General features: G+C 43.5%; 1 protein-coding gene across 1 annotated transcript in view; it reads left to right on the top strand.

Annotated features, from left to right (window-relative positions):
* The window catches only part of LOC124041505 (serine/threonine-protein kinase WNK1-like), a 68,244-nt gene that overhangs the window by 26,807 nt on the left and 16,734 nt on the right, over positions 1 to 24,703 (top strand). Inside the window, exons 3-13 of the mRNA XM_046359219.1 lie at positions 13,354 to 13,526; positions 13,666 to 13,886; positions 15,521 to 15,678; positions 17,498 to 17,586; positions 20,428 to 20,647; positions 20,865 to 20,966; positions 21,075 to 21,471; positions 21,599 to 21,750; positions 21,893 to 21,970; positions 22,289 to 22,324; positions 22,734 to 22,871. Of these exons, the coding sequence (XP_046215175.1) occupies positions 13,354 to 13,526; positions 13,666 to 13,886; positions 15,521 to 15,678; positions 17,498 to 17,586; positions 20,428 to 20,647; positions 20,865 to 20,966; positions 21,075 to 21,471; positions 21,599 to 21,750; positions 21,893 to 21,970; positions 22,289 to 22,324; positions 22,734 to 22,871 (1,764 nt within the window). The remainder of the gene's footprint in view (positions 1 to 13,353; positions 13,527 to 13,665; positions 13,887 to 15,520; positions 15,679 to 17,497; positions 17,587 to 20,427; positions 20,648 to 20,864; positions 20,967 to 21,074; positions 21,472 to 21,598; positions 21,751 to 21,892; positions 21,971 to 22,288; positions 22,325 to 22,733; positions 22,872 to 24,703) is intronic.

A 24,703-nucleotide genomic window follows, 5' to 3' on the forward strand; every position in this document is an offset into this window, starting at 1 on the left:
CACCCACATGCATGCACTCACTAACCCACATATGTTACGGGGTTAACGTGTATGTGTGAGTTTTCTACCAGCCTCCACTGACCTGTGGAACTCGGCTAAACATTTTGTTCGTCCAACTGTAGTTCAGCCTGGCTGACTGCTCGTCTCTGTATATGCTGAACCACTGACCTCTACTGTCATGCCCTGTGGCCACCAGGGAGCTCCACACATGCATGTAAAATGTATAGAGGACACCACAATTGGAAGTAACAGTTGATGGATTGTAGCCAAACAACATCAGCCAAGTATGCAATCAATGTATCACCAAATCTATGTGAGGGCTAATTGATTAAACGTGTAACGGTCCTATCGATGGAAAATAGGTGCCCTGCCTCTGTTGCCAGTATGGCCTGAGTCAGACCAGTGAAACTGCCTCCCTTTTAAGTGTATTTTCCCCCAATGTCATCCTCAGAGCAGAGACCTGACAGAGACAGGCCTCAGAGTGGGCACAGACCCTTCTAATTTTCCTTGCTCTATTTATAGACTACATAGGTTATTTATGACAGCCTTTGCCTGGTAGCAGTGTGTGCTCTTCCATGGAAGCCTGGGCTTGACTGGATCCATAATGCTCTGTGTGAAAGCGGCCTCACAGCACCTGGGCCATTTGACAGCCCAGTGCTGACTGTTGTGCCAGGAATCTCCCCTCGTTAAGAAGTAAAAAAGGCATACACCTGCTAGCTATTTCTTATCCATGCTAGGGTATCGGCTTGAAATACAGCAGTGGCAACATTGCTATTTATTGAGCTGACTCATTCCCAGTCTTAGACACACACTGAGAGCTGCTGCTGTGACTCATGACTGCAGTCTAGTCATTCATTACTGCTGTTGCCTGCCACCCGGGGATTTATTACTGCTTTATTCCTGTATTTTATAGGTCCCTTCCTTTGGCTGGCACACCTTTCAAATGACATTTGAAGGATGTTGGCTGTGTCTCAAGTCTCCACTAGCTTCCTTGCATTTTCTCTCTTCCTTCACCGCCACTGTTGTGAGAGAAGGTGGTCATATATTTTCACCTGCTAGTTTTAGAAGGAAATTAGCAGAAGAAAGGAGGAAAGTAGGGCTGGAAGGGAGCCATTGCACCTGTGTTAATGTTGTGGTGGTCTTGGCCATCTCCTCTGGTGGTGACTGCTATAACCTGCGTTTATGACCTTAGCGACAGTCTGCAGATTATTCAGGCTGAGGCCCCCCTGGTCTGCGAATCTCAAAGCGTGTGCGTCTAACAATTTTGGAATCAGATGGTGTTTTTGGTCTCAGATGCTATGTGCTCATGCAACCTGAACTTGGGATAAGTTCCAGGGTGTTAGTCGGTGCCCGTGCTCTGATCCAGGGAATTATGTTAGTATTGTAGTGGTTGAAGTTGGGATGTTTGGCTAGCCAATCTGTGTGTGCAGGATTAATTTCGTTTTGATATTTTTTTTTAATACAATGTTAATGCCAAAAATAATTACAACAAAGCAACCACTTCTTGTGTTATGACCTTGATGAATTGGCTACACTGACTAGCTAGCTACTACTACTAATAGAAAAGATACTGATTGGCTCCGAGACAAGAACGATACTTTAGTTTGAAATTATTTGGTGTGATTCGGTTTGATTAGGGAAATTAATTGATGCAATACGGTTTGATGCAGTGAATCTTTTTGCATGAACACGTTCATTTTCCATTTTAAATCCATATCTGCTGCTGATAGGAGCTCAGGAGCTGGATAAAACATTTTCCTACTTTTCTCATTTCTTTAACGTTGTCAGTTGCATAAAACATTTTAAGGTGACTTTCCCTCTTCAATTTAAGTGAAGATGTTCATGTTGCCCATGAGGTCCCTTAAGTGCTTAATTCAGTACATAAACTCAGCAAAAAAAAGTCCTCTCACTGTCAACTGCGTTTATTTTCAGCAAACTTAACACGTGTAAATAGATTTGCCAGTTCTTGCTGTGAGATGTTGCCAGTTCTTGCTGTGAGATGTTGCCAGTTCTTGCTGTGAGATGTTGCCAGTTCTTGCTGTGAGATGTTACCCCACTCTTACACCAAGGCGCCTGCAAATTCCCAGACATTTCTTGGGGGAATGGCCCTAGAACTCACCCTCCGATCCAACAGGTCCCAGACGTGCTCAATGGGATTGAGATCCGGGCTCTTCACTGGCCATGGCAGAACATTTGCGTTTATCGTCAAAGGAATGAGTGGTACGCCGAGGCCTGTACTCTGGAGCTGGATCCTGCAAGACAGGAAATCACGCACAGAACGAGCAGTAGCATTGTCATGCTTATAGGGTCATGTCTGGATTGAGCCTACAGGAAGGGTACCACATGAGGGAGGAGGATGTCTTCCCTGTAACATACAGCGTTGAGATTGCCGCCCCAGACCATGACGGACCCTCTCCTCCAAATCGATCCCGCTCCAGAGTACAGGCCTCAGTGTACCACTCATTCCTTTGACGATAAACGCGAATCACCCCTGGTGAGACACAACCGCGACTCGTCAGTGAAGAGCTCTTTTTGCCAGTCCTGTCTGGTCCAGCGACGGTGAGTTTGTGCCCATAGGCGACGTTGGTGCCGGTGATGTCTGGTGAGGACCTTCCTTTCAACAGGCCTACAAGCCCTCAGTCCAGCCTCTATCAGCCTATTTCGAACAGTCTGAGCACTAATGGAGGGATTGTGCGTTCCTGTTGTAACTCGGGCAGTTGTTGTTGCCATCCTATACCTGTCCCGCAGGTGTGACGTTCGGATGTACCGATCCTGTGCAGATGTTACATGTGGTCTGCCACTGGGAGGACAATCAGCTGTCCGTCCTGTCTCCAAGTAGCGCCGTATTTGGCGTCTCACAGTACGGACATTGCAATTTATTGCCCTGGCCACATCTGCAGTTCTCATGCCTCCTTGCAGCATGCCTAAGGCACATTCACGCAGATGAGCAGGGGCCCTGGGCATCTTTCTTTTGGTGTTTTTCAAAGTCAGTAGAAAAGCCTCTTTAGTGTTCTAAGTTTTCATAACTGTGACCTTAATTCCCTACCGTCTGTAAGCTGTTAGTGTCTTAAAGACCTGTCCACAGGTGGATGTTCATTAATTGTTTAATGTTCATTGAACAAGCATGGGAAACAGTGTTTAAACCCTTTACAATTATCTGTGAAGTTGAATTTTTTTTTTTTGAAAGACCGGGTCCTGGAGAAGGGAGGTTTCTTTTTTTTTGCTGAGTTTATATAGCGAGATAAGTTTATCCATTTTAACAGCATTTGTGGAGGCTAATGTTGCTTGCCTCTGCCCTGGTTTCAAAAGTAAAACATCCATCACCCAGCTAGTTAGGTACTTAGCTAAACAATGGAAGGTGCACATTCAATGGCTACAAAGCTAGCTAGCTAGTCAATTAGCTTGACGTGCTCAAAAGTAATAACAAGTTCTGAAAAAGTTACTAAAATAAGTTTTATTATCTAATGAATAAATGCATATCTTTGACATGTTCAGCCAGTGAATCAAGTCATCTCTATTGTCACCCGAGACTCTTTCTGCCATACAGGCCTTCAAACTACCGTGAAACCCTTAAATTATGCCCTCACCTAAAGAACTGTTTGAGGGGCTCTATGCAACACCTTCAAACAATTCCCTTAGGTAAGGGAACATTTTCCTTAAAGGTGCAATGTGCAGAAATCACTCCGCCACAAATAGTTTGCCCAATTTCTGTTTGTGACAAAACAAGCAATGTTTACATGGAACCCAAACCGGCTGCACGGGTGCGCCATTGTGCGTAAATTTATTTTGTCCCCCCACACCAAACGTGATCACGAAACGCAGGTTAAAATATCAAAACAAACTCTATACCAATTTATATTAATTTGGGGACAGGTCTAAAAGCATTAAACATTTATGGCTAGTTAGCTTACACTTGCTAGCTAATTTGTCCTATTTAGCTAGCTTGCTGTTGCTAGCTAATTTGTCCAGGGATAGAAACATTGAGTTGCACAAGGTCCTCTACGCCGCCAATTAATCCACACATAAAAAGGTAAACTGAATCGTTTCTAGTCATCTCTCTTCCTTCTAGGCCTTTTCTTCTCTTGACTTTATATTGCCATTGGCAAGTTTCATAAATTTAGGTGCATTACAGCCACTGACCTCGTTAGTCTTTCAGTCACCCACGTGGGTATAACCAATGATGAGATGGCATGTGTGTACCTGCTTGTATAAACCAATGAGGAGATGTGAGAGGGAGGGCTTGCAGCGCGATCTGCGTCAGAAATAGAACTGATTTCTATTGTAGCCCTTGGCAACGCAGACGCTCGTTGGCATGCGTGAGCAGTGTGGGTGCAATAATTGAATAACAGATTTCTACATTTATTTTGGAATGCTCGCACACGCGAGTGCTGTCAGCCTGTTAGTGTAGAGAGAAATTGTACAATCTAAACCACTGTGAAATATCTTTTCAATAACCAATAATATAGTATTTTCAGCTGTTTGAAGTTGGTGTACAAAACCGAAGGTGAAAGACACAAAAATATAACTTAAGAACAGGAAGGATCTGAATAGCACTCATAGAAAATATCTACTGCTTTCAATGAGAATCACAGATCTATAACTGAGATTTATATGAGGATTTGGCTGGGTTGCCCAAAAAGTTGCATAGTGCAGCTTTAAGGTAAACAATTAAGATGTTTTATGCAACCAGGCCCTGGGCCTCAGCTGGATCTGTCTGAGATGACTTCTCTAAGCTGAGTGGCTCTCTGTTAGTGTGTGTGTGTGTGTGGCAATTTATGCTTTTTTGTCTCCCACGTTTTATTTGAAAACACAATCGCCTACTGATTAACTTCTCATTTTGCAGATAGTACTGCCTCAAATGTATTATGTCAATATTTATATTTAGACATTAACATGGCATTTAGCCAATTCATATAATACAGTTTTGGATTTTACCTTATCAAAAACGAACAGTTTAAACCGTGGAGAGCTTCTCCCGCTCTGACCAATAAATATGACCATGCGCAGCTCACAAAAAATATTGCTGTCCTTTTAAATGACCCCGTTCAAGTTAAAATGGCCAAATACACTGACTGTTTTTAAAGCAAAACTACTTCTTATGGTGGTGAACCTGAACAATCTAAATAAAACCTGAATGATTGACAACCCCAATCAGCAGTTGGATGTGAGTTACGTTCACTCCGGTAAAACACAATTTTCTACGGGGTATTTGGTAACAATGGCCCAGAAAATGACATTGTTTGTCAAAGTAATAAAGCCTATTATTTGTCATAGTGAAAGCCTCTGCCATCTGAATGCAAATGTGTGAATAGCCTATTTGATCAGGGACGGGCCTACCTCCCGTTGGCGTTAGCTGTCTCCCGCACACTACTATGTATACTGGGGTATTTTGAAAAAAACACAGGATGGTTTTTCAATATCGTCTGTCTTTTTTAAGTTTTTTAAAATTAAGTTTAATATTTGTAGCTACTTAAAAAAAAAATACCTGCAGTCAACTTATGCAATACGTTAAGAGATAAAGAACATTGCGTTCTTCATTTCATCTGTCACATTATTATGTAGTTTATGGTAGTCCCCAGTCATGTGGTGTGTTTTTTTTTACACAAGCACACGTTGACAAGAGCTTTAAGTCACTTACTGTAGCAACATGTGCCAGCAGAAATTCCCCTCTTGTTTAACCTGTTGCGTCGAGCAATCCCGTGTCCGGGAGCGTAATTATAGCCTCAAGCTCATTACCATAACGCAACATTAACTATTCATGAAAATCGCAAATGAAATTAAATAAATATATTGGCTCACAAGCTTAGCCTTTTGTTAACAACACTGTCATCTCAGATTTTCAAAATATGCTTTTCAACCATAGCTACACAAGCATTTGGGTAAGAGTATTGATAGCTAGCATAGCATTCAGCAGGCAACATTTTCACAAAAACAAGAAAAGCATTCAAATAAAATAATTTGCCTTTGAAGAACTTCGGATGTTTTCAATGAGGAGACTCTGTTAGATAGCAAATGTTCATTTTTTTCCCCCCAAATATTATTTGTGTAGGAGAAATAGCTCGGTTTTGTTCATCACGTTTGGCTAAGAAAATTCAGTCATTACAACGCCAAACAACGCCAAACTTTTTTCCAAATTAACGCCATAACATCGACAGAAACATGGCAAACGTTGTTTAGAATCAATCCTCAAGGTGTTTTTCACATATCTATTCGATGATAAGTCATTCGTGGCAGTTTGGTTTCTCCTCTGAACCACATGGTAAAATACACGCAGCTGGAGATTGCGCAATAATTGCAACGGAGGACACCAAGCGGGGCACCTGGTAAATGTAGTCTCTTATGGTCAATCTTCCAATGATATGCCTACAAATACGTCACAATGCTGCAGACACCTTGGGGAAACGACAAAGTGTAGGCTCATTCTTTGCGCATTCACAGCCATATAAGAAGACATTGGAACAAAGCGCATTCAAAATCTGGGGCATTTCCTGTTTGAAATTTAATCTTGGTTTCGCCTGTAGCATCACTTCTGTGGCACTCACAGATAATATCTTTGCCGATTTGGAAACGTCAGAGTTTTCTTTCCAAAGATGTCAATTATATGCATAGTCGAGCATCTTTTCGTGACAAAATATCTTGTTTAAAAACGGGGACGTTTTTTTATCCAAAAATTAAAAGAGCGCCCCCTATATCGAAGAAGTGAAAGAGACTTGCTGGCACGTTTTTGTTTTGTGCGTGCAGCAAACTGTGAGTAGCGTTTTTGACTGACTTGTATAGTTCAGGTCAAACTCAATATGTTCAATGCGCTCGTTAGAATTTAGTTTTTTATTTGTATTTATTTTTTATTTCACCTTTATTTAACCAGGTAGGCTAGTTGAGAACAAGTTCTCATTTGCAACTGCGACCTGGCCAAGATAAAGCATAGCAGTGTGAGCAGACAACAGAGTTACACATGGAGTAAATAATTAACAAGTCAATAACACAGTAGGAAAAAAAGGGGGGGAGTCTATACATTGTGTGCAAAAGGCATGAGGTAGGTGAATAATAAAAATTTTGCAGATTAACACTGGAGTGATAAATGATCAGATGGTCATGTAGAGAGTTAGAGATATTGGTGTGCAAAAGAGCAGAAAAGTAAATAAATAAAAACAGTATGGGGATGAGGTAGGTAAAAATGGGTGGGCTATTTGCCGATAGACTGTACAGCTGCAGCGATTGGTTAGCTGCTCAGATAGCAGATGTTTGAAGTTGGTGAGGGAGATAAGTCTCCAACTTCAGCGATTTTTGCAATTCGTTAGCATTGTCTATGAAGATTCCTTAGTATGTGTTAACATTTTTTAAATTCTAGTAAGTAACTTTTTCAGGGCTTTGAATATTAGTGCTTTTTAAATAGATACCTGTAGTCAGCTTGTGTCCTAGCAAATGTTTCATTGTTAAAGATTTTTCATTATGAAGCTTTCTGGTACTAGTTTCCTAAAACAGAGGTTTAAGCCAGTCACAAGTGTTTGTTTACAAAGAGTCTCCCTAAGCAAAATGTGAGCTTTGTGAGGTGAGTCACTCCTGCAGAGCGACTTAAGTCAGGTGGTCATGTTACACTTGTATGAAATTCACTACCAATGTTTGCAGCTATATTTCTTAACTATTAAGTTAACTATCTAATGTTTGTTGTGTGTGGCAAACTGCGTTTTGACATACTTGCATAACTTTAAGCGCTGGGTTGCCTGTCCTAGTAGTAAAGGTTTGCATGTGCTTGTTAGCATTTTCCTAGCATCCACTATGAGAGTTCCTTAGTACTTTTTGCATTGTTAGCATTCTGGTAAGTGGCGTTTTTTTTTCTTTTGGAAAAACAATTGCGCCCCTTGTGTGCACTACTGGTAATATGGTATATCCTGGGAATGCACAGACACAATATGGATACCGCCCAACCCTAATATGCCGTAACATGCTTTTTTTGTTTGATGTGCTACTGAACTGAAGGAGAGGACGCATCAATTCCATCACTACAGATATGAAGGGAAACAATATGAATAAAAGACATTAGTGAACCGACAATTCTTAACATTTGAATTGTTTTTTGGCCAATGCATGCTATATTTGGATCGGTTTGGGCTCCCGCAGACTGGTGTACTTTTATCTTACGCATCAGTCCCCAGTTCAAGTGTTTATCGGTGAATCATTACATCCCTAATACTGATAACTAACCCCTTTTATCTCTGCTGCAAGCTAGCACTACCAGCTAGCCTCTAGCTAGTAGGCTAGCTTCTCATTCTAAATGTCATTTCTCCATCCGTGCTGTTGGTGGTGGTAACGCACCATAGTCTGTCACCACTCGACATCCTGTCTCTGCTCGTATGTCTCAGTGTAAAAATATATATTTTAAGATTTGTAATAATGACAATTACAACAACACTGAATGAACACTTTTATTATAACTTAATATAATACATCAATAAAAATCAATTTAGCCTCAAATAATGAAACCGAAGAAAGCAAAAGTGCAATATGTGCCATGTAAGAAAGCTAACGTTTAAGTTCCTTGCTCAGAACATGAGAACAAATGAAAGTTGGTGGTTCCTTTTAACATGAGACTTCAATATTCCAAGGTAAGAAGTTTTAGGTTGTAGTTAATATAGTATTTATAGGACTATTTCTCTCTCTACCATTTGTATTTCATATACTTTAGACTATTGGATGTTCTTATAGGCCCTTTAGTAATGCCAGTGTAACCGTATAGCTTCCGTCCCTCTCGTCGTCCCTACCTGGGCTCGAACCAGGAACACATCGACAGCAGCCTCCCTCGAAGCAGCGTTAACCATCGCGCCACAAAAGCCGTGGCCCTTGCAGAGCAAGGGGAACAACTACTCCAAGTCTCAGAGCGAGTGATGTTTGAAATGCTATTCGTGCGTACCCCGCTAACTAGCTAGCCATTTCACATCGATTACACCAGCCTAATCTTGGGAGTTGATATGCTTGAAGTCATAAACCGCTTAATGCTTAAAGCATTGAGAAGAGCTGCTGGCAAAACGCATGAAAGTGCTGTTTGAATGAATGCTTACTAGCCTGCTGCTGCCTACCATCGCTCTATCAAATCATAGACTTAATTATAACATAACACACAGAAATACGAGCCATTGGTCATTAATATGGTCGAATCCGGAAACTATCATTTTGAAAACAAAACGTTTATTATTTCAGTGTAATACGGAGCCTTTATCTAATGGGTGGCATCTCTAAGTCTAAATATTCCTGCTACATTGTACAACCTTCAATGTTATGTTATAATTACGTAAAATTCTGGCAAATTAGTTCGCAATGAGCCAGGCTGCCCAAACTGTTGCATATACCCTGACTCCGTGCAATGAACGCAAGAGAAGTAACACAATTTCACCTGGTTAATATTGCCTGCTAACCTGGATCTCTTTTAGCTAAATATGCAGGTTTAAAAAATATATACTTCTGTGTATTGATTTTAAGAAAGGCATTGGTGTTTATGGTTAGGTACAGTCGTGCAACGATTGTGCTTCTTTCACAAATGCGCTTTTGTTAAATCATCCCCCTGCGTTGCATCGATTATATGCAACGCAGGACATGCTAAATAAACTAGTAATATCATCAACCATGTGTAGTTAACTTGTGATTATGATGGATTGTTTTTTATGAGATAAGTTTAATGCTAGCTAGCAACTTACCTTGGCTTCTACTGCATTCGCGTAACAGGCAGGCTCCTCGTGGAGTGCAATGAGATTAGTGTGTTGGACTAGTTAACTGAACTGAAATCTGTCTTTCTGCCCCTGAACAAGGCAGTTAACCCACCGTTCCTTGAAAATAAGAATGTGTTCTTAAAAACCTGTTAGGGATGATGCAAATTTTCGCAGCTTTTTGTTAAAAATCACACAACATTTCAAAGTCCTGCTACTCATGCCAGGAATATAGTATATGCATATGATAAGTATGTGTGTATAGAAAACACTCTGAAGTCTCTAAAACTGGTTAAATTGTGTCTGTGGATATAACAGAACATGTTTAGGAGTAAAAATGCCTGGGAAAACTATTCACCAAAAACACAAAAATATTCATCCGCCAGTCAATGTATTGTTTAAGGCGAGGGAAAATAGATGAGGATCCGATTCGAATCCCTACAGCTTCCACACGATGTCGCCAGTACTGGCATTTCATGGCTTCTTTATCCTTGGTGAGATGACGTAAAGGCACTTCCTGTCTTGGGGCGCACCGCAGGATGTTATGAAAGTGAAAACATGGACGATGATTTCAAGACTTGCTGCTATCGAATACAGATCGCCCCGTGATCAATTTGATAGATTATTAACGTTTATTAATACCTAAAGTTGGTTTAGAAAAGTAGTTTGAAGTGATTTGTAAAAGTTTATAGGCAACTTTTGTAATTTTAAAAAGTGATGTTGCGTCTTGTAAAGGGGAATTTTCCTGGATCAGACCGGCCTTCATAAAATGACATTTTGGCTATGCAATGATGGATTTAATCGGGAAAAATATCCAATTGTGATGTTTATGGGATATATAGGAGTGCCAACAAAGAAGCTCGTCAAAGGTAATGAATGTTTTATATTTTATTTCTGCTTTTTGTGTAGCGCCGGCTACCGCAAAATATTTTGTTTAGGTGTCGTTCAGGTATATTGGGGGGTGCATGCTATCAGGTAATAGCTTCTCATGCTTTCGCCGTAAAGCATTTTACAAATCTGACTTGGTGGCTAGATTCACAACGAGTGTAGCTTTAATTCAGTACCTTGCATGTGTGTTTTAATGAAAGTTTGAGTTTTATCGAAAACTATAGGTGGCACTCTGAAATTTTCGCTGATTGATGTTCCGCATCAGTTAAATAAAGGTGTAAAAAAAATTGGGGCCAAATCGGGGTCCAAAAATACGGATTTCCAATTGTTATGAAAACCTGAAATCGGTCCTAATTAATCTGCCATTCCGATTAATCGGTCGACCTCTAATATTTACCCAACCCATTACCCAGAACATTCTGTGCCAGCATGGTGCCCATTTACAAATGAAAACAATAGTGTTTTCAGAGAAAGACTGTGTATGCAGGTGTTTGTATATGCATGTGTAGGCCTAACATGCTGCCTAAATGTGCCATCGCTCGCATTTTGATTTTGTCCACCCACCAGATGTGATCAGAACACACAGGTTGAAATATCAAAACAAACTCTGAACCAACTATATTAATTTGGGGTGCAGGTCGAAAAGCATTAAGCGCATTTATGGCAATTTAGCTAGCATGCTGTTGCTAGATACCTCTCTTGCTGTTGCGAGCGAGCAACAATCACCCGACGTCAACCCAATTCAGTTGGTTTGGGATAAGTTGGACCGCAGAGTAAAGGAAAAGCAGCCAACAAGTGCTCAGAATATATGTGAACTCTTTCAAGACTGCTGGAAAATCATTCTAGTTGAAGCTTGTTGAGAGAATTCCAGGTGTGTGTAAAGACTGGCTACTTTGAAGAACCTGAAATGTAAAATAACACTTTTTTCCCCCCATGTGTTATTTCGTAGTTTTGATTTCGTCACTATTGTGCTACATTTTAGAGAACAGTAAAAAATAATGCTTGAATAAGTAGGTGTCCAGACCTTTGACTGATACACCATGTATCCATCCATTTATATACAGTATCACATTTAACAAACCAAACATTCACATACTGTTATAGAAGGTCAAGTTAAAACCCAAAACGATCTGTGCATCAATACCGCCCAGCCCTAATGTGTAGGGGCGAGGGGTCTGTTTGGGATTAGGGGAAAAAGGGCAACGGGGGGGTAAAGAATGAAGCTATTGAATTCTGCCGTGGATGTTTTGTTTGACTGTTTTCACATGCACTGAAGAAAGAGCAAAGAAATTGGAAGGGGAACCACTGGCCCACACCACGGGCCCAGCAGATACTGAAACTAGGCCAGTTGGTCAGGGGGCACAGCAAGCACCCCCTCATCCAGGCTCAGGGTCACTCCTCCGACTAAAATATACTCTGCCCCCCCCTCAACCCTGTCCCCCCCTACAACAAACGCTGCCTTGTTTCCAAAGAATCCTCATCCCTCTGTCTCCTGTTTGCCAAAACTCCCTCCCTAGTAACGGTCCCCAACTCTCATCAGTCAGACCTAAGCCTCAGAGTTGGAACAGCTCAGTTCCTCTTTAACTGCAGAGCAGTGTGCTGTTTCATTGTTCTTTTGTTGAGAAAGTTCTCTCTCCCTCTGTGCTCTCCTCAAACAATGGGGAGTGTTTCCTGGACAACCAGGCAGGGTGCCAGGTCTTTGACTGAGGGGGTTCTATTCTGGGCTTGGTTGACTAGTGCTGGGTTGCCAGATCATTGCACTGAGGTTTTATATTGTGGTCTGGTCTCAGTGCAAATGTAGGTCAGTCCAGCAGTATATCTGGCAACTTGTGGCAACCCTGAGACTGAGGCTTATTGGCCTAACGACTCTGGACGTTTTTAATCTCGTTTTAGTATTTACAAAAGCCTTTTGTAAAATGTGACTTTTTAGTTAGAACAATTTATTTGCGGACTCTTTTAGTGAAGAAAATGTTGGTTCTTATATTTGTCCAAAAATGTAGGGATTGGCTATCATATAGAGTAAAGACTTTTAGCCTACACATGCATGAAGGTATTTGACTTGTATTTGATATTTTGTCAGTGCTTTAGGCTAGAATTCTGTGTTTGTATTAGAGTGCACTAGGAGTAGTAGTAGTCTGCTTAATCTGTATGTTGACTTGAACTCTTTATCAGCAATCACTTGTTTCAAATAGATGCATGAAGCTGTATTGTGTGTTTTGTGGTAGGCTGGTCTTGTCTGCTCAGTAGATTTAGCTGTTTTTCCTGACCACATGACCTGACCAAGAAAAACGCCCGTCCCTACTGAAGACATTTTGTATGCTTTGCGATGTTAGACTGAGGGGAGTTGGTTAGTAGGCAGGGGAAATTAGGTTTTTCACATGTATCCACTTCACATTCATCTCACACTTTGGCTCTTTTGTTTTCGTTTGGTGGAAAAGTAGGCCAAAGCTGCACACATTCCTCTCATGTCAGTGCCCCACGCCAGAGAAAACATTGACTGACGGAAATGTTTGCAGACTTGTCCTCTTGTCAAATGCTTAGCTCACTAAACTCTCTTTATTGTAAGAACAACACTCGGCATAACTGCCAAAATGTAGACTAGCTGCTTTCACTTTGGCATACTAGTAATAGGCTACTGTTCCCATTGTTATTTGACTCTCCTGCATGTAAAAAAGTATTTCTCATATAAGCATGTAAGCTAAATCCACCCTTTTCAACTGTATTGACCCTCAACTGTATTGATCCCCCCCCCCCCCCCCCCCTGTAGGACCGTAAGCTGTCCAAGTCGGAGCGCCAGCGGTTCAAGGAGGAGGCGGGCATGCTGAAGGGGCTGCAGCACCCCAACATTGTCCGCTTCTACGACTCTTGGGAGGCCCCTGTTAAAGGCAGGAAGTGTATTGTGCTGGTCACAGAGCTCATGACCTCTGGAACACTCAAAACGTGAGTCTCACTTTCACACACAGACCTCAACACCAGTCTATCATCGTGATTCAATTGTTGGTCCTAGTTACCCAAATCGGTGTAATGTGATGAGGATGGTTGTGTGATGTTCATCTTTACCCCTATGTCTGTTCTGTAGGTATCTGAAGCGCTTCAAGGTCATGAAGATCAAAGTTCTGAGGAGCTGGTGTAGGCAGATCCTGAAGGGCCTTCACTTCCTCCACACCAGGGCCCCGCCTATCATCCACAGGGACCTGAAGTGTGACAACATCTTCATTACGGGGCCCACAGGCTCCGTCAAGATAGGAGACCTGGGATTAGCAACACTCAAGAGGTCCTCTTTTGCCAAGAGTGTCATAGGTAAGACTCCAACATCACCAGCTATCTTTTACTGTGCTCTGCTTTCTTCCTCACTAAACTCCAATGGTGATGTCTTGTGTAAGGTCATTATACTGTAGTTAACATTGAGGTTGTGAATGGTTAGATTATTTTATTTGTTCTCTCTTTTTTTTACTGACAATGTGGTTGGAAAGCAGACCACAATGTTTCAGCTCTCCTTTCAAACCACAGCTCAAGTGGAGGCCAGGCCATGGGGAGACCCACTAACCCTCTCTTTACACACACTGTGTTATGTCAGCGAGTCCACCAGGGCTGATTACTCGTGACAGAATTGATTTGATTATCTTTTTCTTCCACAAAGTGAAAGTTCACTTTCAGGCTCCTACTGAGAGTAAGTAGTGCCAATTTCTGTGAAATATTAATCTCAATCCACTTGTCATGCCTTAACTGTCAGGCTAGCCAGGCCAGGGTTACAGGTATGGCCTCTGGTTATGTGTTCTGTCTCAGACTGGTCTTTGCTCTGTGGTTTGGAAATATGTGGTCTGTTTGCCAGTGATGCCAATAACGTTTGCCGTTTCTGTTTTTTGAAGGGTTTGGCCCTACAGGTTTTTGTCCGTGTTTGTCTCTGTCCTTTAAAAAATGTCAGGAGCACAGAGAATAATGTCTGCTTCTTTTTCTGTCTGGAAAGCCCCCCCTTCCCACTTTCCTCTTCTCCTTTATCAGCCTTTTTGTTGTTGTTCTTTCACACTCTCGGGTATGTTTTGAGACTGTAGGCTGTAGCCTCAGCTGTGCTCCGTTCTGCAGTAAAGGAATAAGTAGGGTACTGCTGGTCAGTGAGTATTGTAATGGCCTGGTAAGTGTGCGAGTGCACTGTGACACACACCTTACAAAAAACGAATCATTTCAAATAACCATTAGAGTTTTTCTGTGTAAGACCATTAGAAGTTTGAGAGCAGAGTATCTGCTATTTGAATAAGGCTGGTGTCCAGAAATGCACTGTTTCACTAACTAGCTATGGGATCTGCTTCTCTCGGCCATCACCATAACACCTTACTCCCCAGGTCAAGGAGGACAGGTGAGTCAGACTACTCAAAGGTATGTTTGTATGAAACAGGTTATGTTTGAGGGTTTAGTTGTGAAATGTAAGGTCTTGACACAAGTTATTTCCATAGCTAGTTTTACTATTTGTGCCCCTTCTATGCCATTTTGAGGCCCCTGATCATTGACGTTCAACTCACTAACCAGGTTCTGATTGGTAAACCGGGCCATTCTACAGCTTGTCAGTAGTTAAACTGACAAAGTGTGTGTCTAACACCAGTTTGGCCCCCCCTACAGTGTTTTCTGTACACCAGCCATCTTCTGTAGACTCCCTATACAAGGTGTCACCCCACAGATAACCAGGTCTTACACAGAGAAACTTGTGCCTCTTTCTCTACAGTCTAACTGAACCCGCCCCCCCCCTTTTTTTGTTCTCTCCTTCCTCTCTCTTTCTCTACTCTCCTTCGCAGCTTCTGCTCACCTGGAGGCAGCGGTGGACCGGTCACTCTTCCTCCTCTTGGTTAGAGGAGAAGAGGGGCGTTTGGGGTGTGACACTCGGAGATGGAGACGAACACACAGAGAGACACAGAGTTCTGAATGGTTGTATTTGATTTAAGGTACCCCTGAGTTCATGGCGCCTGAGATGTATGAGGAGAAGTACGACGAGTCAGTGGATGTGTATGCCTTTGGGATGTGCATGCTGGAGATGGCCACCTCAGAGTACCCATACTCCGAGTGCCAGAACGCTGCACAGATCTACCGCAGAGTCACCAGCGTAAGTCTCCGCTGCCTCAACCCCAATTGCCTGTTGTCCTCGATCTGCCACCCGCTCTCCTCCTCTTTCCAGTTCCCTCTTATCTGCCCCTTCTCTCTCACTGCTTGGCTGTCCCTTTTGAGCTAAATGATTTTTAATTTGCATCATTAGCCATTCTTTGCCACTTGCCTTTTTCTCCCCACTCTTTCTGTCTTCCCTGCGAGCCTTCTTCCTCTCTCTCCGTTACCTCTTTTCCCACCTCCTTCAATCCTGCAGCCTACATTATTTTTCTCTATCTTTTGCGCTTTGTCTCGTTCTGTCTCTTGAGGCGTGTTGAGTCTGTCATTTGTGTTGAGTGTAACTGGGCCTCGACTTGGACCCAAAGGAAGAAAACACACACCTCAGCATAGATACTTCATGATTATGGTTAGAAATGGGCCTTTGAAGGTGGGCCTATTTTCTCACCAATCAGCATTGCCATTCTAGGAATCGAATGTCGGCTGCCAGTGTCAGTGAGCACGGTTGATCAACAACTACGTTGGGAGGTAGTAGGTATACCTTCTTGCACGTGCCTGTTTCTTCCATGAGCGCCACATGACACAGGTTACTTTTTTACCTTAGCTAAACATTTGTTAAACTCTCTTGATAAGTAACATGCATTCCCGGAATCAGTATATACGCCACAGACTTATCGCGTTGTGACCATCAGAAGTGTGCAACCTTATGACTATCAGAGCTTCAGATATCATATATGACAGTCTGCTGCTGTCTCTGTAGACCTGTCCATCACTTGACACCGTCACACATCCGCCCTCTGCTCCCTCCTCCATTCCTCCTTCTCACTCTTTATCTCCTTCACTCCTTTCCCCGCATCACTCCTTCACTTCTCCTTCCGCCCCCCTCATCATCCCTGTTTTCTGGAATCCATGCTCTCCCCCACCATTCTTCTCCCCAACTCCCAGCAACAAACAGCACCAGGCCCTAATCTTCAAAGAGTGAGAGTGTCACCATAACTCCAGAGTTCACATGTAGATTTCTAGGTTAGTTGTCCTCAGTAAGCACAGGCCCTGGACACAGTGGCTTGCTGCTGAACCTTGCTCTGAGACAAGACTGCTGTACCTGGTGACTATGGAGCTCGCCAGCTTGCAGTCTTATAACCCGGAAATAAGTTACCTCTGGTTTGTTCAGACATCCCTATGGGAATGACATTCCTAAGGTCTGAGGTTAGCACAGGCTTAGGAGATCTTTTACATTTTGTTCTGAGATTAGTCAGTTAACATGACCTTTATGAATTATGAAGCCTTTGTTCACTAAATGTGATGTTAGCTGATGAAGATTATCTCATAGAACAGATTGTATAATATCTCCTAAACCTGTGTTTACCACAGACCTTATTTTCTGGGTTTATCCAAAATCCCTGCAAAAATGCCATTCATTTTCCTCATACACTTTGTCCAACGAACCATCACTGAGTTAGTGCCTGTAAAAAGACTCCATTACTATTTGGCTCTTTTCCCCCTGAACAACCTTGTTTTCCCACAAGGAACACTCAAGTAGATCACATTAAAATTACACAAGTTTGAACATATAGCGTGCACTGCAGTCCAATACAGTGTTATACACTGTTCTCTGATATGAGGCGACAGAGCAACGCCACAGAAGGCGCAGATGGAAATATATTACATAGAACAGACATACTTCCGTCATGTAAAATATGTCATAATTTCAGCTCTGTACAAGACATTTCTATCTGCAACCCTGGATAGACCCGGAAGTTAGAATCACGGAAACAGTGTGTTGACAATGTGTGGGTTGTGACTGGGAGGTCTGTGTCTTATAGGGGGTGAAGCCGGCCAGCTTCGACAAGGTGGCGATCCCAGAGGTGAAGGAGATCATCGAGGGATGCATCCGACAAAACAAGGACGAGAGGTCAGCTCACATTCTCACTTTGATCATTTGACAGACACTCTTATCCAGTGTGATTTGAGCTTCATAACCACTAATGAGACACAGATACAGAGAGCGTATTCATACTCAACCACTAATGAGAGACCGATACAGGGAGAGTATTCATACTCAACCACTAATGAGAGACCGATACAGGGAGAGTATTCATACTCAACCACTAATGAGACAGATACAGGGAGGAGTATTCATACTCAACCACTAATGAGACAGATACAGGGAGGAGTATTCATACTCAACCACTAATGAGAGACCGATACATGGAGAGTATTCATACTCAACCAAATCAAATCAAATCAAATTTATTTATATAGCCCTTCGTACATCAGCTGATATCTCAAAGTGCTGTACAGAAACCCAGCCTAAAACCCCAAACAGCAAACAATGCAGGTGTAAAAGCACGGTGGCTAGGAAAAACTCCCTAGAAAGGCCAAAACCTAGGAAGAAACCTAGAGAGGAACCGGGCTATGTGGGGTGGCCAGTCCTCTTCTGGCTGTGCCGGGTAGAGATTATAACAGAAAATGACCAAGATGTTCAAATGTTCATAAATGACCAGCATGGTCAAATAATAATAAGGCAGAACAGTTGAAACTGGAGCAGCAGCACAGTCAGGTGGACTGGGGACAGCAAGGAGCCATCATGTCAGGTAGTCCTGGGGCACGGTCCTAGGGCTCAGGTCCTCCGAGAGAGAGAAAGAAAGAGAGAATTAGAGAGAGCATATGTGGGGTGGCCAGTCCTCTTCTGGCTGTGCCGGGTGGAGATTATAACAGAACGTGGCCAAGATGTTCAAATGTTCATAAATGACCAGCATGGTTGAATAATAGTAAGGCAGAACAGTTGAAACTGGAGCAGGAGCATGGCCAGGTGGACTGGGGACAGCAAGGAGTCCTCATGTCAGGTAGTCCTGGGACATGGTCCTAGGGCCCAGGCCAGTTGAAACTGGAGCAGCAGCATGGCCAGGTGGACTGGGGACAGCAAGGAGTCATCATGTCAGGTAGTCCTGGGGCATGGTTCTAGGGCTCAGGTCCTCCGAGAGAGAGAAAGAAGGAGAGAAGGAGAGAATTAGAGAACGCACACTTAGATTTACACAGGACACCGAATAGGACAGGAGAAGTACTCCAGATAAACAAACTGACCCTAGCCCCCGACACATAAACTACTGCAGCATAAATACTGGAGGCTGAGACAGGAGGGGTCAGGAGACACTGTGGCCCCATCCGAGGACACCCCGGACAGGGCCAAACAGGAAGGATATAACCCCACCCACTTTGCCAAAGCACAGCCCCCACACCACTAGAGGGAAATCTTCAACCACCAACTTACCATCCTGAGACAAGGCCGAGTATAGCCCACAAAGATCTCCGACACGGTACAACCCAAGGGGGGAAACCCAGACAGGCCGACCACAACAGTGAATCAACCCACCCAGGTGACGCACCCCCAGGGACGGCACGAGAGAGCCCCAGCAAGCCAGTGACTCAGCCCCGTAACAGGGTTAGAGGCAGAGAATCCCAGTGGAAAAAGGGGAACCGGCCAGGCAGAGACAGCAAGGGCGGTTCGTTGCTCCAGAGCCTTTCCGTTCACCTTCCCACTCCTGGGCCAGACTACACTCAATCATATGACCCACTGAAGAGATGAGTCTTCAGTAAAGACTTAAAGGTTGAGACCGAGTTTGCGTCTCTGACATGGGTAGGCAGACCGTTCCATAAAAATGGAGCTCTATAGGAGAAAGCCCTGCCTCCAGCTGTTTGCTTAGAAATTCTAGGGACAATTAGGAGGCCTGCGTCTTGTGACCGTAGCGTACGTATAGGTATGTACGGCAGGACCAAATCAGAGAGGTAGGTAGGAGCAAGCCCATGTAATGCTTTGTAGGTTAGCAGTAAAACCTTGAAATCAGCCCTTGCTTTGACAGGAAGCCAGTGTAGAGAGGCTAGCACTGGAGTAATATGATCAAATTTTTTGGTTCTAGTCAGGATTCTAGCAGCCGTATTTAGCACTAACTGAAGTTTATTTAGTGCTTTATCCGGGTAGCCGGAAAATAGAGCATTGCAGTAGTCTAACCTAGAAGTGACAAAAGCATGGATTAATTTTTCTGCATCATTTTTGGACAGAAAGTTTCTGATTTTTGCAATGTTACGTAGATGGAAAAAAGCTGTCCTCGAAATGGTCTTGATATGTTCTTCAAAAGAGAGATCAGGGTCCAGAGTAACGCCGAGGTCCTTCACAGTTTTATTTGAGACGACTGTACAACCATTAAGATTAATTGTCAGATTCAACAGAAGATCTCTTTGTTTCTTGGGACCTAGAACAAGCATCTCTGTTTTGTCCGAGTTTAATAGTAGAAAGTTTGCAGCCATCCACTTCCTTATGTCTGAAACACATAGTATTCATAGTGGTTGAGTATTCATACTCAACCACTAATGAGAGACCGATACAGGGAGAGTATTCATACTCAACCACTAATGAGACAGATACAGGGAGGAGTATTCATACTCAACCACTAATGAGAGACCGATACAGGGAGAGTATTCATACTCAACCACTAATGAGACACGGATACAGGCAGAGTATTCATACTCAACCACTAATGAGACACAGATACAGGGAGAGTATTCATACTCAACCACTGAGACACGGATACAGGGAGAGTATTCATACTCAACCACTAATGAAACACTGATACAGGGAGAGTAATTCATACTCAACCACCCAGGACCGTCTCAAAATATGACCCGTTTCAAAGTGTGTTAAAGATGTCTGTTGATTTGACTCATCCTCTCTCATCCCCCTCCCACGTTCTCCCAGGTACTCGATAAAGGACCTGCTGAACCATGCCTTCTTCCAGGAGGAGACAGGGGTGCGTGTTGAGCTGGCCGAAGAGGACGACGGTGAAATGGAGGCCATCAAGCTTTGGCTGAGGATAGAGGATGTCAAGAAGCTGAAGGGGAAATACAAGGACAACGAGGCCATTGAGTTCTCCTTCGACCTCAGCAAGGATGTCCCTGAGGACGTGGCCCAGGAGATGGTGGGTGGCAACACAATGTCCACTTCAGAGAGAGATTGACTGTGTCCCAAATAGGCTGCCATTTGAGACACAATCTTTATTATTCCTGATTATTTATTAGGAATTCTTGACTTACAAACATCATCTAGACTAAATAACATTAAATGTGAGTCAAGTCCTAACACTGCCCTATTGTGTGTGTGTGTGTGTGTGTGGTGTGTGTGTGTTTCTTTGTCAGGTGGAGTCTGGCTACGTGTGTGAAGGGGACCATAAGACCATGGCTAAGGCCATCAAGGACAGAGTTTCCCTCATCAGCAGGAAGCGAGAGCAGAGGCAACAGGTCTGTACCGGCTCAATGGAATCTTTGGCTTGAATCCTGGATAAATGTGATGTATGGTATTGCAATCATGAATTAAACTAAGCTAAACTAGATGGGATGAAATTGAAGGTGCGAGAGGAACAGGAGAAGAGGAGGCTGGAGGAGGAGCAGGGCCAGCAACAACAACTACTGCAGCAGCAGCAGGGCCAACCTCAACCAGGGCTCCAGCCCGGCACAGAGGCCCCCCAACCAGCCCAGCCTGTCCCTCAGGCAGCCCCCCAGCCAGGCCAACAGGCTGCCCCCTACATCCCCCCACAGCCCACCCAGCAGCCAACCCAGCCCATGGCCCCCTACATCCCCCCTCAGACAGCACAGCTGGGGCCACAGGGGGTTCCCTATATACCCCAGTCTACAGGGCAGCTCCCAGTCTCTGTCCCAGTATCGTCCCAGATTCCAGTCCAGGTTCCAGTCCAGACAGAATCAGAGAGGCCAGAGGTGGACCAGTACCCACAGCAGACTGAGACTGGTCTGTACCTTCTGCCTTTTTGCTCTCAGGGCTCTGTATTATTGACCTACATTATAGTCTTAATCTAGTGTTTATGAACTATCAATTGACAAACCATCTCTCCATTCTCTACCCCTCCCTCTTTCAGCCAATCAAATGACAGATAGTGCTCAGGGTTCCTCTGTCCTTCATGAGACAAAGCCGGTGATGTCATACACCTCTCTTCCCAGTCAGCAGCCTCAGCCACAGGCCCCTCCTCCTGTCCAAACAGACCCATCACGTCAGCCGCAGCAGACCATGGTGAGTCATTAATGTGGCACACACAATGCATTTAATATGTGCTCACAGTAACAGTACCCAACTCTTGTCTCTGCATGTATCATAAAGTCCCATGTAGTTTCTATCTCATTCTCTCTGCTTCTCCCTCTGTCCTGTTTGTCAGGTGGTTCCTGCTGCTCAGCATACCACTGTTGCCCCTGGGGCTCCAAGCTCCCAGCCTGCCCCTGGGGCCCCACAACAGGTACACCACCACAACACTGCTGTTCCTCAGCTGATCACACCTAGATCATCGATCACTATGAATAGATCTGGATCAGAGGCTTCTGTGGGCTCTTACCAAAAGGCCAATATTAGCATGTTGTTGAAAACATTGGTGGACCATCTCACTTCTTGCTCTTTCTTTCTGTTTCTTTCTGCGTTCCTTTTGGTTCTGTTTTTCTTTCTTCCTATGCTTTCTCTCCTTATATTTTCCTCCATCTCTCGTTCTCTTTTTTTCTGCTCACCTCTGTCCTCTTTCCTCTCCCTCTTACCCTTTGTTGTATTTTGTTTCTAATTATAGTATGGAGGTTACTACCACCCACCACTCCCCCCTCAGGTACTTAAAAACTGGCCCTTGCAAATGCACACCTCTTCCCTCTACTGTCACACCCATCCTTTCTCTTAACATATACTGTTTATATGGTATACATACACTATTTATATGCTATCCTTCTGCAATTTTAGTAGTGTGTGTGTACTGTAAAATCCATGCTATAAAACCTGTACTGAGGCTATATGAGACAGGATTACTATAAATCAATGTGATTCAGTAGGTAAGTGCCTGGGGGAGTTGCATGTTGGATGAGAGTCAGTGTGAAACAGGTGGTTTGGCCTCTGGGGGAGGGATGGTGCGTGTGTTTGAAGAGCAGTGTGTTGGGGAATAGATAATGGAGAGTCTTGTCTGAGATATGGCCATTTGATTTGTGCAGATCTCTTATCTCTGTCACTCCCCCTACCCCCTGTAGGTGCCCCCCCAGCAGGTGACATTGCCCCCCTCTCAGCCCATCCCTCCCCTGCACCTCCAGCAGCCACAGCCAGAGGGCAGTGATGTACCTCAGAGCTCAGTACTACCACCTCTCCAGCCTGCAGTCTGGCAAATACAGGTGAGACACCCACACCAACACATTGGTCAAGTGCACAACAACCCCAGCTTACCCTCATACCAACGCTAAAACACTCAGACAATCTACAAACAAGGACACAGAATGTATTCCATCTAGTAAATGTTTTATCACGCATGTACGGTCTCATTCTTTTCTATTCTTTCCCTCTTTTTAAAATTATTTTCTGCTTTTTGACTAACGGCTCTGTGTCGGCTCTGTGTCTCTACTCTTTCATCCACTTTCTTTCATGAGTTTCTCTTACATGCTGCTGCTTTTCCCTGCATGGCTGTCAGTCATGGGCCAATGAACCAAGCCCTCCTATCCTGTCTCCTCCAATCAATGCAGAGCACCTCTACTTCCTCTATCAGGCCACAAACGTCTCTGTGATGCAGGTACCCACAGGACAGGGTCAACGTGTAATTAGTGTTAGTAGTTAGGCTTGACGTGTTAGTAGTTTAAGGAGCCTACAAACAGACACGCGTCCTATGAGAAGTAAAACCTCGTACTTCCTGTTTACCATCTAGAAGGTGAAGACAGTACAGGTGCATCAAAGCTGGGATTGAGAGACTGAGAAACAGCTTGTATCTCCAGGCCATCAGACTGTTAAACAGTCACCACTAGCCGGCCTCCGCCCAGTACCCTGCCCTGAGCCATAGTCACGGTTTCTACCCGGTTACCACCCGGTACTCTACCCTGCACTTTAGAGACTGCTGCCCTATGTACATAGTCATTGAACGCTCATCACATTTAATGTTTACACTGTTTCACCAACATTTTCTTAGTCAAGATCACTTTGAGTCAAAATGCAAGCCGATATCTACCACTCAGATTTTTTTTAAACACGACTTAAACGTAAACCAATGAGCATTATGAGGTTTGTGCAGTAGGCTATAGGCCCAATACATTAACACTGCATATTGGCTATGCTTGAATTGCCCTACCAATGTTCATCTCAGAACATTTTAGAAATTATATTTTAAACCATTTGGTATATGATCACACTGGTAATATTACAGCTGAGTCAGCATACATATATTTTATAATTGTTTTGATTTTACCGGACTGATGGCCTGCATGTGATGGTCAGCCTGAGGGGAGGGAGAGTGCAGCGGTGAGGCTGCCTCTCACCTCACTCATTGTTCAGCCACTCTCTATCCCTCAGCTGAGAAAAGGGTCTTCCAGCTGATGGCAAAACTCAAGTCTCACTGCATTATTTCTGCCTCATGCACCAATTCATGTTGTTACTGCTATGACCAGAGAAAGTTGAAATATTCCTGGATATTAATAACCTTTTGTGACTCCCAAACCCGCATGCGGGAGCGTAATCATCGGCTGAAACTAATTAGCATAATGCAACGGACGTAAATATTCCTAAAAAATATTCCTATTCATGAAAATCACAAATGAAATATATTGAGACACAGCTTAGCCTTTTGTTAATCACCCTGTCATCTCAGATTTTCAAAATATGCTTTACAGACAAAGCTAGACAAGCATTTGTGTAAGTTTATTGATAGCCTAGCATAGCATTATGCCTTGCTAGCAGCAGGCAACCTTGTCACAAATCAGAAAAGCAATCAAATTAAATTGTTTACCTTTGAACTTGGATGTTTTCACTCACGAGACTCCCAGGTAGAAAGCCAAAGATCATTTTTCCCAAAATATTATTTTTGTAGGCGAAATAGCTCCTGGAAATTGCAGTCACGAAAACGGTGAAAAATATTCCAAATTGGCTCCATAATATCGACAGAAACATGGCAAATGTTGTTTATAATCAATCCTCAAGGTGTTTTTCTAATATCTATTCGAAATAATATATCCGTCGGGACAAC

The sequence above is a fragment of the Oncorhynchus gorbuscha genome, linkage group LG01, assembly GCF_021184085.1.
Source record: "Oncorhynchus gorbuscha isolate QuinsamMale2020 ecotype Even-year linkage group LG01, OgorEven_v1.0, whole genome shotgun sequence".
NCBI classification, from domain to species: Eukaryota; Metazoa; Chordata; class Actinopteri; order Salmoniformes; family Salmonidae; genus Oncorhynchus; species Oncorhynchus gorbuscha.